The sequence below is a fragment of the Elephas maximus genome, chromosome 6, assembly GCF_024166365.1.
Source record: "Elephas maximus indicus isolate mEleMax1 chromosome 6, mEleMax1 primary haplotype, whole genome shotgun sequence".
Lineage (NCBI taxonomy): Eukaryota > Metazoa > Chordata > Mammalia > Proboscidea > Elephantidae > Elephas > Elephas maximus.
Genome location: NC_064824.1, coordinates 59,675,791 through 59,691,229, shown reverse-complemented (window position 1 = coordinate 59,691,229; position 15,439 = coordinate 59,675,791). Strand labels below are relative to the sequence as shown.

The 15,439-nt window shown below is 42.7% G+C and overlaps 1 protein-coding gene and 1 long non-coding RNA gene across 4 annotated transcripts in view; one reads left to right on the top strand and one right to left on the bottom strand.

Moving 5' to 3' along the window:
• Positions 1 to 204: 204 nt before the first annotated feature.
• LOC126077723 (uncharacterized) lies at positions 205 to 6,043 on the bottom strand. The gene is made up of 3 exons (XR_007517835.1): positions 5,953 to 6,043; positions 4,457 to 4,585; positions 205 to 4,172 (listed from the first exon to the last, which is right to left on the bottom strand). It is a non-coding gene; the product is annotated as an uncharacterized LOC126077723 (long non-coding RNA).
• Positions 4,509 to 15,439, top strand: part of DPP4 (dipeptidyl peptidase 4) — a 95,354-nt gene continuing 84,423 nt past the window's right edge. For 2 of the 3 annotated variants that reach the window (XM_049887305.1, XM_049887304.1), the window contains exons 1-2: positions 4,509 to 5,050; positions 5,963 to 6,050. In XM_049887305.1, coding sequence (XP_049743262.1) covers positions 5,045 to 5,050; positions 5,963 to 6,050 — 94 coding nt within the window. In that variant the 5' untranslated portion in view covers positions 4,509 to 5,044. Of the gene's footprint in view, positions 5,051 to 5,962; positions 6,051 to 15,439 lie in introns of those variants that run through there. The other variant, XM_049887308.1, reaches the window with a different exon arrangement.

Here is a 15,439-nt window from a genome sequence, read left to right as displayed (position 1 = left end):
GGAAAGGCCAAGTGTAAGCCCCTGGAATGGCTTCTCCACATCAGAATAGTAAATCAACAGTAATACTGCATTTGCCTGGTAAGTGTAGAGATTGGTGTCATTATCTAAAAACCTGAAAGATGTAGGAGTGTCCCATACTCAACTAACTTGCCTACTTAGCCTATGCAAGATGGAGTATGGAAGATAACTATGGATCAAGTAGTGACACCAGTTAGCTGCGATTTCAGGTCTGGTAGCTTTACTGGATCAAACAATACATTCTGTAGCACCTGGCACTATAAATCTAGCAAACATTTTTTTTCTTCAGACTAATTAATAAGAAGGACCACCCAAAACAATTTTCCTTTACCCAGAAGGGGCAGCAATGTATTCTTACCATCTTATTTCAGGAATATGTCAACTATCTTGTACATCTAATATATAGTCTAATGGGACCTAGGTCATCTTGATAATCCCACAGAACACAGGACCTAGGTTATCTTGATATTCCATATTCCACAGAACATCATATTATTGACATTATGTTAATTGACCCCATAAACGGTGAAGTTCCTTAAATGCGTTAGTGAGACAAATGTGGCCACAAAGTAGAGGATAAATCACATTAAAATTTTGCTAAATTTCAAGGAAATTGATGGCCTGGAATATGTCAGGATATCCTCTCTGTATTGTTTTCCTAGGGCTACTGTAACAAAATACCACAAACAGGGTGGCTTATACGAACAGAAATTTATTGTCTCACGGTACTGGAGGCTGGAAATCCAAAATCAGGGTGACAATCATGGAGATTCCTTCTGAGGCTTTGAGGGAAAAATCTATTCCATGCTTCTCCTAGCTTCTGGTAGATCCAGGCTTGCAGCAGCAGCATGACATGGCATCCTTTCTCTGTCACCCTGTATCTGTGTATCCGTCTCCTCTTTCATAAAGACAACAGTCATATGAGATCAGGACCCACCCTACTCCAGTGTGATCTTATGTTAACCTAACTGATAACATGTTATAAGACCTTATTTCCAAACAGGGTCTTATTCACAGGTACGGAAGTTAGGACTTAACCATCATTTTAGGGCAACACAATTCAATTTATAACACCCTCTAATGTGAAAGTTAAGTCACTGCACCTTGTATGCCCACGACGAAGAGAAACAACTCTGGATTTTGGAGACACCATTTATTACAATTGAGAGTTCTGCTATAGTCTATTTACACAGTAACCTATAAGGCTGTCTGTTTTTAATGGAGCTTAGAAACTCTATGGGGCAGTTCTACTCTGTCCTATAGGGTCGCTATGTGTCGGAATCGACTGGACGGCACTGGGTTAGAGCAAGAAAAGGCTCCACAGTGGGTCTAAGCTACATTGCAAGCTGCTCTGCCATTTGGATCTTATGACCTATCAGATACGATAGTTATTGGAAGTTTCTGTGGCAGACAGAAATACTGTTTAAAGCCTCTGGAAAGCCCCAATAGGAGAATCACTGCAGGGATCCCTAGGGTTTTGGAGCAAAGCCATGTCCTCTTTTATCAATGTATTAGTTATTTATAGCTACATAATAAATTATCCTCAAACATAGCAGCAATAAACATTTATTATTTGGGTCAGGAATTTGGGAATGGCTTAGCTGGGCACTATTGGCTCGGGGTCTCTCATGTGGTTACTGTCAGGATGTCAGCCAGTGCCACAATCATTTGAAGGCTTGACTGGTGCTGTAGGATCTGCTTACAGGATGGCTCACTCCCATGTCTGGCAAGTTGGTGCTGGCTGTTGGATCTCTCACCATGTGGATCACTCCAAAGGGCTGCTTGAGTATTCTCATGACATGGTGGCTGGCTTTCCCAAGAGCAAATGATCCAAGAGAGAACAAGGTTGAAGTCACAGTCTTTTATGACCTAGCCTAAGATGTCACACTCTGTCACTTGTACAGCATTTTACTGGACATAAAGGCCAGTCACGATTCAGTATGGAGGGGGTCTACATGATGGCATGCATGCAAGGAGGTGAGGATCACCTGGAGCTACATACAGCTTCATAGCCAATGGCTAGTCACTATTTGTGAAAAAGCAGCTTCTCTCTTGCTACTGTGCCCTAGTAGAAAATCGGTAGGAATTAGACTATAATACCTTCTCTACTGCTTCAATGTGTCTATGTAAATACACACTTAAAGCCTTATGGGAGGTTCCCTATATCCAAGTAACAGAGGAGGGAAAAGTCAGCCTTATGCAAAGTAAGCTGGTACTAGCAATGAGTGGATGGCTGCTGTATCATAGTCTTTCCCAGGGGTATTGTGAAATACAGCAGACAGGGAAATCTTCCTGATAGAATGTCAACCACTATATCTACTTGTCCATTTTCCATGGAAAGAGAGATGACCTGATATAAGATCTACACTAACTCATAAAAAAAAAAAAAAAAAAAAACTCATAGGCAGTGATTAATGGGTTAGTCAGCTGGTCAGGGACTTGGAAAAAACAAGATTGAAAGACTGATGACAAAAAGGTCAGGGTCGGGGGAAGTACATTGAAGAATCTCTTGGGACAGGCACAAAGCATGAAAATATGTGTCTTATGTAATGTCCTCCAGAGAACAAGATGATCTGTCCAGTAAACATCAGTCAACCTCTCCCCAGTGTCCCCAGGCTTTGCTCAATGTACACTGCCATGGTGGCAGGCATGGAGGATAAAAATGAGTTCGACTATATGGGCTTCCCTCAAGGCTGATTTTGCTACCATCATTGTTGAGTCTCCAAACTGCCAAGAGCAGAGGCCAACACTGATCCTCCAATATGGCACAATTCCTTGTAGTTCTAGCTGGGCAGTCTCTGCTTCACAGCTCCAGCTCACTCAGGCTCGAGTAACACTATTGACTCCTTTCCTTAGCAGTTGGATGAGGGAGTAGGGGATGGATTTGAGGAACACTTGTAAAAGCAGCATTGAGAGGACTTGGTGGCCAAGTGAATGCAGCAGGAAAGTAGAGAAGGAAACACTAAGATGTTTGAAATTTTTAGTTCTGTTTTTTTTTTTTTGAGTAACAAATGGAGATACATTTAATGTAGAGATAATGGGAGAAGGGTGGGAAGTGGCTGATGGAGGAGCTAAATAGTTCAGTTTGAGCCTCTGGATTTGGGAGGTGAGTATATGTATGTATCGTATGCAACTGATGGGCAAGGAGGAAAAGATCCCTGAGTTTAGAAGCAAGGTCTGGTTTGGAGTGAAAAGTTGAACTTATTCATAATCATGTGTTAATGCTTCATAGGACTTTGCATTTTTTATCTTTTACCTCTAACTATGGACAATGACTAAGGAGGACCAAAGAAGAACTGATGCCTTTGAATTATGGTGTTGGTAAAAATACTGAATATACATATCATGGACTGCCAGAAGAACAAACAAGTCTATCTCGGAAGACATACAGCTAGAATGCTCCTTAGAAGCAAGAATGGTGAGACTTTGTTTCAGGTACTTAGGTCATGTTATCAGGAGGGACTAGTCCCTGGAGAAGGAAATCATGCTTGGTAAAGTAGAAGGTCAGTGACAAAAAGGAAAACCCTCAACGAGACGGATTGACACAGTGGCTGCAACAATGGGTTCAAACACAGCAACAATTGTGAGTATGGTGCAAGACCAGGCAGTGTTGTACATGGGGTCTCTATGAGTCAGAACCAACTTGCTGGCACCTGACAACAACTATGGATATTGAGGCTTTGTTTTCAGTTGTAATGAACAAGCTGAGGGGGACTTTTAAGGAGTAGGAGTACTCACCCTCAGAGAGAAAGTAGGAATAGAGGCCCCCTAAAAGCAAATGCTTACCTGTGTATTTCATACTGAAAGCACCAAAGGCAGAACCTCATTTGTCATGTCCCACCTCTATTCCCAGCTCTAGAACAGCAGCACATTGTCGCCCCTCGAAAATGCATGAAATGAATGAATAAATGGAAAAATCATGGGATAAATGAATGAATAAATGGATGATGAAGAACAAATGAACAAACCTACAGGTCAAAATGGGGAGCTGGGGAAAGGGGAAGCCACACATGACCTTTCTTTCTTTTCCAGAACCACTTTCCAAGAGAGAAGGATAAGAGGCCTTGTTGCGTAGATTGAGTACGTGGCCTCTGAATTCAGGCTCCACATCCTCCTAGCTGCTGACTTCACCTCTTGGTGCCTAGACTCCCTCCCTGTAAAATAAACAGAGTTAATGCTTAGGGGAGTGTCTGGGGAAAAAGTAAGTTCCACTTAAGTGTTAGTGGTATTATTTTTGGAATCTTGGTGAGAATGTAAGCTTGCAAAACAAGTGGGAAATTCCCCGGACAAAGCGTGAATCCAGGTACTTAACCTCTAAGTGCCATTCAAACGTGAACAATAGCCTTTTCTTCCTCTGTCTTCCAGACAGCTTTAGAGATCCCACTTCCCACCCCTTACTCCACCCCACTCCACCCTACCCCACCCCACCCCAGCATACCTTTCACTAGCAAGAGGCAGAGGCCTAGGTTTTAGTTCCAGAAGCCTGCAGTGAGCTGTGTGGGTTTGCCAAGCCCTATACCCTCTCTGGGCCTCGGTTCAGTCGTCCGTCCCCGCAAGGTTGAAGGATCTGAGAACCAACATCCCTTTCAGCAAAGACGGACCCTGTTCCCCCGCGTCGCCAAATTCGGGTCTCCAAGTCCACCGACTGGCACTCCCTTAACCCCTCCCGAGTGTCCACATCGGGCCCTCCTGCGCGCGGCGTCCCTGAGCCGCCTGCACCCTGTGCGCCCGGGCTGCAGCCCAGCGCCTGCACTGCCCGGATGGAGGCGCCCCTAGGGCACCCTCAGGTCGGGATGCCAGTTGCCCCGCGTCCGCCGCGCCTTCGCCTGCGGCCCCCCCTCGGGGCCCGCGGCGCCTTTATACCGAGCCGGCCGACTGCTCACTAATGTTTAACTCGCGGCTGAAAGTTGGGAGCGCCGAGTGCCTGTGCCCCTAGCAGCGGAGCAGAACGCCCTTCTCGGCGGCTTGCGGTGCCTTCTGCCTGCGCTCCTGCTCGGGAAAGCTCAGTTCCGTGGAGACTCCCACAATGAAGGTGAGTAGCGCGCCTCACAATTCTCCTGCCTCAGGGTCGCTTTGTAGGTGCCTCTTCTCCACACTCTTCCCATAAAAAAAAAAGCCCCAGTGCCGTTGAGTCGATTTCAACCCGTAGCGACCCTATAGGACAGAGTAGAGCTGCCCCATAGAGTTTCCAAGGAGCGCCTGGCGGAACCGAACTGTCGACCCTTTGGATTGCAGCCATAGCACTTAGCCACTACGCCACCAGGGTTTCCACTCATCCCGTACTGCCCCAAAAGCTCGCGGAGCTGGACCCAAACCCTTCAAACCAAACCCATTGCGGTACAGTCGATTCTGATTCATAGCGACCCTATAGGGTAGAGTAGAGCTGCCCCAGTAGGGTCTCCAAGGCTGTATTCTTTACGGAAGCAGACTGCCCCATCTTTCTCCTGCGGAGTGGCTGGTGGGTTTCAACCGCCGACCTTTTGGTTATCGGCACAGCGCTTATCACTGCACCGCAGGGCTTCTTAGAAAGGATCGGGGACTCCCATTAGGCAGAAGCCCCAGGGCCACTCTCTGACAGGGGAAGGGACGTCCCAGGGCTCTTTCTCCTCTCTCTCGGACCAGAAAGAAAGGTTTCTTCTAGAACCCAAGTACCGAGTCTTGGAGGATTGGAGAGCCACCCACAAAACGCAAGCCCGAATCTTTACTTCGCCTCAGGCAGGCAGGGTAGAAAAGCTAGTGTGCTCAGAGGCCACAAGTTCAAGGACACTCGCCCTAGTAAACTCCGGCAGGCGCACGCTAAGCGCTCCCAGCCCCCTATCCCCTTCTTCCAACTCGCGCTATCCTCAAATCTCCCTGACCCCTGAGAAGCCCGGGCTCCTACCCTCTTACCCAGACTGGGACCAAATGTTTCCTTCTAATCGGACATTATCTGACCTGCTTGCAGACACTGTGGAAGGTTCTCCTGGGACTGCTGGGTGCTGCTGCGCTCATCACCATCATCACCGTGCCCGTGGTTATGCTGAACAAAGACAGTAAGTTTGAAACATTCGGAAAAGATAAGACAGTTGGAAGCTAGAGTTAGACTCTGTGTTACCACACTAAGAGGACCAAGGGATTTTGCTGGATATTTGAACCAGCGCGCTGGGTTGTAGCTGCTCCTAGTGTGGCGGCTGGATTCACGTTGCTGGGACTCCAGTATTTCGGCTGTGAGCCTTGCAACCGCCAGGTTTTGTTACACATAACAAATGTATACTTCCTGAAATTAGGGGGAAGTCTTCGGATTTTTCTTTTTATTAAATTTAAAATGCACTTTTGGGGGTGCGATCTTTGAAGGCAAAGAGAAAGTATTTAAAGACGCCAAACTTACCGGTAAGGATGTCTCGAAGGGGAAAAAGTTGAAAAAGAAAGTCCCAAATTACAGTTTTGAGAAAAGACAGTGCACAGGGCACCGTGGTTGTTTTCCTTCAGATACGATGGGAATTCATCCGTTATACGGTTAGGATACAGGGAAGCAACTATTTGGCCACTTTAGAAGTATTGCAGAGATAAATCATAAAGCTGGCATGCATGATACTATTCAGAGGGGATGAGATTAGGACGTTTTGGTGGGTTCATTTCGTTAAATTACCTTCATATGTTTTAGCTTGCCTAACTGAATGTTGCAGTTTAGCCTTAGCTCTTAATAGAAAACATTCAGGTAATTGAATGCACACTAATACAACCAAGTGAGAATACTAGTTTGGGCCTTCTTTGGCCCTCCTTTCCTTTCATCGATTTACTTTCATTTCATTATTACAAGCGCTAAATCAATCAGCCAACTGAGCATTCTCTCTGGACGGTTAGCATGTCCAGTCAGCCAGGAAATGTATAGACAGTGCTTACATAATGAAGGGTCTTTTCCCGATTTTCAGGTGAGGGCTCAGAATTAGTTCCAGTATTCCTTGTAACCGACCAGCTGCAAATTGACTCCTATTTGTTGATGGCCCCACATGTGTCAGAATTGAACTGTGCTCTGTTGAGTTTTCAATGTCTAATTTTTCAGAAATAGATCACCAGGACTTTTTTCCAAATCTCCTCTGGGCGGACTCGAACCTCTAGACTTTGGGTTAGCAGCTGAACACTTGAACTGTTTGCATCACCTAGGGACTCCGTATTCCTTGTAAAGCCGTCAAAACCCATGTTTGCCCTGAAACTTCAGGACCAGGAGAGAGGTGCCAGGTTCAATGATGGAGTGGGTTGGCCTACTGATCATTACATTTAGTTACTTAAGAAAGCAGTGGTTGCCACCATTTCAGACTATTAAAGGTATACATCAGCCCACTCCTTGTAAACTGTTAAAATAGGACTTTTTTGTAAAGTGGTTCCTTGTGTACTTAAACAACTATACACACAAAACCTTGTTGTGGGGAAGAATGGGTCATTCATTCAATAATAAGCAGCCATAGGGCTTACATTATGTGCCAGGCACTGTGCTAGTTGCTGCAAATACAAAGACTAATTTTTTAAAATGTAAAAGTCCCTGACCTCAAGAAATTTGTAGTCTAAAGGGAAGCAGATATGCAAACAAACCACAATAAACTGAATAGTCCATTTGCGAGGGTCTCCAAAACCTCATTGAAGCACCACAGCTTCACTGCCAAGATCAATAGAACTAATTATCAGAGCATCCCTTAAGAAAGGTTGGAAGGATACCGTACTTTGATAAGCTGCTTGAGATGGCCAGCCAAATGGCCTAGGAGTTTAATTCACAAAGAGTGATATCCTTCCCCAGGGATTGGTCCCTCCTGGTAACAAGTCCAAAGAAATATTGAAGTTGTCAAGGATTTCATTTTACTTGGATCCACAATTAACGCCCAAAGAAGCAGTAGTCAAGAAATCAACTGATGCATTGCACTGGGCAGATCTGCTGCAAAGGCCTCTTTAAAGTGTTAAAAAGCAAAGATAGCACCTTGAGGACTAAGGTGCACCTGACCCAAGCCGTGGTATTTTCAGCCAACTCATATCCATGTGAAAGCTGGACAATGAATAACAAAGACTGAAGAAGAATTGATGCCTTTGAATTACGGTGTTGACAAAGAATATTGAATATACCATGGACCGCCAGAAGAACGAGCAAATCTGTCTTGGAAGATGTACAGCCAGAATGCTCCTTTGAAGGGAGGATGGTGAGGCTTCTCAAGTTAACTATAAGGACTTTGATTTGCTGGGTGGGGTATGCAGAGTGGGTAGGGACTGTCATGCCATTTCTCTATATAGCACCTACTCTCTTCTTCAAATGGGATTTGTGCTCCTTAGAGTTTTCAGTGGCTGATTTTTTTTGAAGTAGATCACCAGGCCTCTCTTTTGAGGTGCCTCTGAGTTGTTCCTTTGTGCCATCCTGGGACTCCATCTAACTACTGTTGTAATTCAATAAGATAATTTAGAGGGGTGTGAGCAAACTTCCCTGGGGGTTAGGAGAAGCACTTCAGCCTATCTGGGAAAGTCAGAGAAGACTTCTCATTAAAAAAAAGTTTCTTTTGTGAGGAGGATCGAATAATCAACATCAGTATCTGGAGATAAGATTTTCCAGAAAAGGTGAATGCCTTGTGTATCTTTATAGAGATGGAAGATTGCATCCTCTATTCTGGGATTATAAGAGGATCCTTGGCCAGAGAGGAGAGTGGGCAGCAGGAAAAGGAATTTGACTCTCACTTGTAGATGATGGATGACCTGAACTGTTAGTGTTAGGCCTGACAGTGGGAAGGTGATTGAAGTGGAGCAAGGCTGGAGGAGGAAAGGCAAGTGGCTCAGGAGACTGATGGTGCAGATCAGAATTGGAGGAGGTAGAGGGGGCTGACTTGAGAACTACTCAGACATGTTGAAGATGAGACTTCAGCAATTGGTTAAACACAGGAAAGAAGGAGCGAGGTAGCTAAGATTGGCTCTTGAGCAACTAGGTGGAGATGTGGTTTCATTGTATGTTTTATTTACACTTACCACTCAAGTTATTTTCCTTGTATTTCTTAATTGGCATGTATGTATATTTGAGGAGAAAAGGGAAATTATCTTGTTTTAGCTCCTGCCTTATTTTAAGGGTGTTCTTGGGTAAAAACATCACAAAGTTAAGTAAAGCAAAAATAAAGTTTTATTCAGCATATGTCCAAAGATGCAAAAGTGGGAAGCAGACAGGCATGCTGCCAGAGCTAATGTCTGCCCGAGTCCAAGGAATATTACAGAATAGGCAAGAATGGGAAAATGGACAAGCATCCTGCTAAACCCATATCTGCCTGAGTCCAAGGAACATTACAGAGTCATCAGTGTGTATTAACATTACAAAATGGACAAAACCATTGAAATCTCCACCTTTTCACAGATGACTAGAAACTGTGATCCTACATTTTGAATCGTCTTTCCTAATAATTACTGTTACAGGTTTCAGTAAGGACGGTCGGGAGGGTCTTCACTGGTCCAACGAATGAATGCTAAATGCTGACAGAAAAAGAGTGGAAACTCTTTTGTGTTCTGTTTTATGATTTGTTTATGTGAACGTTTCCCTAAAAGATATTTTCCAAGATTATCCTAGCCCTGGTGGCATAGTGGTTAAGAGCTATGGCTGCTAACCAAAAGGTTGACAGTTCAAATCCACCAGATGCTCCTTGGAATCCCTATGGGGCAGTTCTACCCTGTCCTTCAGGGTCATAGTGAGTCGAAACACCCAATGGCAATGGGTTTGGTTTTTTTTTTTTTTTTTGGTTTATTGTCTTTATACCTTAGGGCTCAGTTCATGAGTCCTTATGAGTCCTTGTGAGTCCAGCTCCAGCTGGGTCACATTTTAGGACAGGGAATAATGGCTCCAATATTATCTCCTAAATCAAGGGACAGAGATGAAAGCTCAGGAAGGCAGCATTTCACTAAATCAGCAATACATTCATGGGCTCTGCCGCAATAAATAACAGTGTTTCTTACAAAGACTCCGGAGTCGTCACCCAAGAAATGTCCTCCATTTTGTCAGCCTAGGTTTAAAGTCATCCAAATACAAGGAAGGAAGAGAGAGAAGAGAGGGGAAAGGTAGGGAAGAAGGAAATAAGAAGGGAAAGGAAAGGAATTGAAGGAGGGAGGGGGAAGATTTTGACAGGAAAAAACAAACAAAAACACCTAGATCATGTGGAGAACAAAGAACTAAACAGCCAAAAAGAAGGAGGAAGAAATGAGCAAACCCAAATTTACCCTGAGATGTTTAAGAGGTCAAGTGTTTCCGCACAGACTTCAGCAGAACTAGATACACCCAGGGCAGGAAGAGAGAGAGAGAGAGATTGATTCCTAGAAACATGGGCTTAATACTAATGCCATATTTTTTAGAATAAAAACTCCTTGAGGTCAGAAATTTCACCGAAATAAATTAAAAGTTCACTGCTTTCTATATGTTATAAAAAAGGATCGTGTTTTGTTTTAAATCTCTCAAATTATCCTACTATAAAAGAATACTGCATACTTAAATATTCAGTTTCCCAGAGAATCAGCAGTAAAGTATATAAAAATACTTTACTCATATGTAATTATAAAAAAATCTTCATGACTTAGTATAATAAGAGCTTCTCATTCAGTACTTGTAATCTCTTTTTATCCCTTTTATATTGTATTTGCTGAATTTTTGAAATATTTGGGTGTTAAATAATTTTTATTATTGAATTTTATTATGGGATAAAAATGTATATCTGTTCTTCTTTTGTTCTTTTCACAGCTTTAGCAGTAAATTTCCTCAATACCTTCTTTCAGTGCATAGGAAATTTGACTGCTCACTCATCCATCAGTAATAAAAGACAACCCAATGTGAAGGAGACAGGAATAATCAGAGAAAGAAAAGATAACATCTATGAAGTTTGCCTGAGGAAGTCCAGGATCTATTCCAGGTTTAAAAGCACAGAAATGAGTCTGAATGAAAGCTTTGTATATTTCAGAGAACAATTTCTAAACAGTGTGCTCTGTAAAAGCTCGGGTTGATCTCAGGCTAGCTCAGTTAACTATTGTCAACCTTCTTCAAGTGCTCATGAGGTCAGTGGGTTGGTCTTTCTCAGGCCAGCTATTTGAGCTTTTGGTTCCCTAGCTATATAGCATGTGCCTTAAATTTCTCTGAGAAATCTTTGCCTCACTTTTCTAAACAGATCAGAGAGAAAAAGGGAGGATTGGGTGCACAATGGTTAGAGAAAGACTGCATAAAGGACTGACAAGAGCTGGATCAGTGTACTTGAAATTTTATGACTTGACAAAGTACTGAGGATTATGGGGAATGTGACTGTAAATAATATGCAGGAATGCCTGGCTTGTGGAAGAGAAGTATGCAAACCTGTAATAATAGCCAACATGTATTTACTGTGCACCAGGTATTGGACATTTAATCCTTACAACAACCCTTTGAGAGAGGTAAAGTTACTATCCCCATTTTTACAGCTTTGCAGAAACTTTGCGAGGGTATTTTAGTTATCTATTGCTGCATAATAAATTATCATAAAACTTCATGACTTAAAACAAAACAAAAAAACACTTATCTCACAGTTTCTTTGATCAGGAATTTGGGAGTGGCTTAGGTGGGTGGTTCTTGGTTGGGGTTTCTCAGGAGGTTGCAATCAAGATGCTATCTGAAGGCTTGCCTAGATCTGAAAGATATACTTCCAAGCTCACTCATGTGTCTGTTGTGCAGAGGTCTTAGTCTCCCACCATGTAGGCCTCTCCATAGGCTGACACAGCAGCTTGCTTCCCTTAGAACGAAGGAACCAAGAGAACAGCCAAGCAGGAAGCTTCAGTGCCTTTTTTTTTTTTTTTAGCCTCAGAAATGGCTTACTGTCACTCCTGCTGAATTCTATTTATCATACAGGCCACCCTGGTACAATATGAAAAAGGAGTACACAACGGTGTGAATACCATGAAGCAGGGATCCTTGGGGGCCATCTTGGAGGCTGGCTACCACAGAGGTTAAGGAACATGCTAAAATTACACAGAGTTGGGATTCACCTTCAGGGAATGTGACCCCAGAGTAGATACTCTTAACCTCCATATAGTTTCGTTAATTTTTGGTCACTGCAGATTTAATTTGGCCATGCTAGCATAATTATTTCAACTTTCCATTTCTATAGCTATTTTATAGTTTCCTGACCACTAATATCCTGTATGCTAATTACTCTGAGGAAATGAGTCTTATTACTAAGGCCTCTATACCTGATAAAGCTGTATATGGGTAACAACTTCTAGCCCAGCACTGACATCCCAAGCTTTTGGCTGGTCTTATTAATATTATGATTATTAGTAGTAGTAATAGGTCCAGATTTACTACTTGCACTAAATTACACTTGCTTTGTTCTCGATGCACTTTACATTCTTTTGTTTGATAAAGAGAAAGAGACTTTCACAGAACATTCCATGTCAGAGAAAGATAAGAATATCTTGACTTTTTAGGCTTAAATTGAAGCATGGAAGGAAAGGGGAGCTAATGCATAAAAAAAAAAAAAAAATGCATAAGGGGCACGGAATCTTTGTTAAAGGTGATGAAAAAAACTGGAAATGAATAATGGCAATGGTTGCACACCCTGGTGAATGTAATTAATGTCACTGAATTGTACACGTAAAAAAGGTTGAAATGGCAAATGTTCCATTACATATATTTTTACCAGAATTAAAACAGAAGAAACCAAGGCATCCAACGTTAGGGGCTTGCTAGAAGGTATTGGAACTTGAACTTCGAATCTTCTATCTTGTGTTCTTTGCTGAAACTGCTGGCTCCCATAAACAACTGTTTTAAAGAAATACCTTGGTGAGAATTTTTCAGAGTTAATGTTTAATCATGGCTTTATGGCTGGGTGCTAGTCCTTTTATAGTTGTAAATCAATATCTTGTAAATATTTTTACCTTTAGTCTTCACAGATCTATTTTGACCTCCAAAAGAGGGTGTGTCTCTCGTTTTGAGAGTAATCTGAAACCACAAAATTAGAATTTCTGAGTTAGCTCTTTTATTGTTTGCCAACTGCTGCATTTGCAGTTTTATATTGTACTTCAAAATTATAACTCTCTAGGAAGTTTTTTTTTAAACTTAAATAGACACCACTTACTTTAGTTAACGGTACATCTTAATAGGGATATTTCTTCACTATTTGATTCACTGGGGAAGTAAGCAGACCCATGAGCTTAAGAGACCCTTAAAGGCCACATAACTCAGAGTCTAAGGCCCCAGGAGCACAGATAATTTAAGGTAGAGCCAGAGCCAAAAGGGCTTTTTTTCCTGGCACTCTGTGGGGCACGGTGGCTCAGGTGTATGTATGTATGCCTGTGGAGGCAGCGGGTAGGAGAGGGCAAGTATCAAGCAGGTACTGCACTACCTCCTGACTTACTTAACAGTGAACTCACAAAACCGAGCTAGGTGGTCAATGTAGCCCTGGCACCATCTCTGTGGGGTTGGGACCCTCTCCTCTTGTTTTCCTCAGTTGTTTTCAAGCCCAATTTAATCGCACTCAGATCCAAGAGTTCCATGGAAGGCTCTTATTTCTCAGTTATCTTCTTTTATTTTTTTTATCCCGGCAAGAACCTCTTTTAGTATGAGATTTAAAACTCCTCTAGTGTTAAGGTTCTCTAGCAGCTAGACCCGTTGCTGTTGAGTTGATTCTGACTCAAAGCAGCCCTATAGGACAGAGTAGAGCTGCTCCATAGGGTTTCCAAGGAGTGGCTGCTGGATTCAAACTGCCAACCTTTTGGTTAGCAGCCGAGCTCTTAACCACTGTGCCACCAGGACTCCTTGGCAGTTAGAGGCAATACTACTTAATTTATTGACTTACTGCAAGTCACTAACAAAGTGTTATTGCCAGTACAGGAGACATGGCTCTAAACAGTAGACATAAGGGTCCTACTCTCATGGAGCTTTATAATGGAGCAAGCAGATAATAAGTACACAAGTGATTTCACATGATAATAAATGCTATATGGCAAAAATAAAGTGTGATAGAGAAGACTGAGGGACACAGAATGAATTTTTCATTCCGAGTATGATTTTGAGCCTCTAGAGGGTTCAAGTGTGAGTGTGGCATGATCTTACTTACATTTTCAAATAATGTCTCTGACACCTGTGTGGAGAATAGTTTTGGGGGAGGGGTGGTTTGTCCAGGCGAGAGATGATGGTGCCTTGGACAAGAGTGGTAGCATTGGAAACAGAAATCAGTAAAAAAAAAAATACATACATGTGTATATATATATATATATATATATATATCAGATGTAAGCTAATCGCCAGGCGCTCCTTGGAAACTCTATGGGGCAGTTCTACTCTGTCCTATAGGGTCGCTATGAGTCGGAATCGACTCGAAGGCACTGGGTTTGATTTTTTTGGTTTTTAAGATAATGTATGGCAATGTGAAAGGCAAGAGTAGGAGAGGAGACAAACTCCTTGAACAGCTGGCTGAGTAGCTGAAGGTGAGATTTTCCCTTTCACTACTGGTTAGTTCCTTCCCACAAGAGCTAATGCGAAGTGGTTCTTCTGGTTTAACTTCCTCCCTCATACTCCTGGGTTAGCTTTTCCCTTTCCAAGGCAGGGCTTTGGAGGGTCCTCTAGATCATACACCCCCAGCACAACAGAAGGCAATTCACCAATTCCGCAAATTCTTATTGAGCACTTTCTACATGCCATGAAAGTTGGCTATAAGGGTATAAAGATGATAGATACTGTCTTTGTCCCGAAATTATTCACAATATTAAAGAAAGCATAAATATCGACTATAATCAAAAGTCTAAGTGGCCTTCAACTTCTTAGACATAACCAAACATCCTGCAGGACTAAGTTCCTAGGCCTGGAAGCAAAGGACCATAGACTCAGGGGACATCTACAACATAGTTCATAAAAACAAAGTTATGCATCCTACTTTAGTGAGTAGCGTCTGGGCTTTTAAAAGCTTATGACCGGCCATCTAAGATACATCTATTGGTCTGTTACTGTCCAGAGCAAAGGAGAGTAAAGAGAACCAAAGACTCAAGGGGGCAGTTAGTCCAAAGAACTAGTGGACCACATGAACCATGAGCACAAGACCAGAAGAACTAGATAGTGCTTGGCTACCACTCCCAACCATTCTGATTCAGATCACAACAGAGGGTCCTAGACAGAGCAGAAGAAAAATTGTACCACAAAAAATCAAATTAACAAAAAAGACCAGACTTACTGGTCCGACAGATACTGGAGGAACCCCTAAGACTATGGCCCTAATACACCCCTCTGAACTGGATGGAACTGAAGCTTTTCCCTGAGACCACCTTTCAGCCAAACTGTAGACAGGCTTATAAAATAAATAATAACACCCAAGAGGTATGTGTTCCTTAGAACAATCAATTATACAAGATCAAAAGGGCAACATTTGCCTAACCAAAAGCAAAGATGAGAAGGCAGGAAGTGGTAGAAAATTAGGACAAAAGG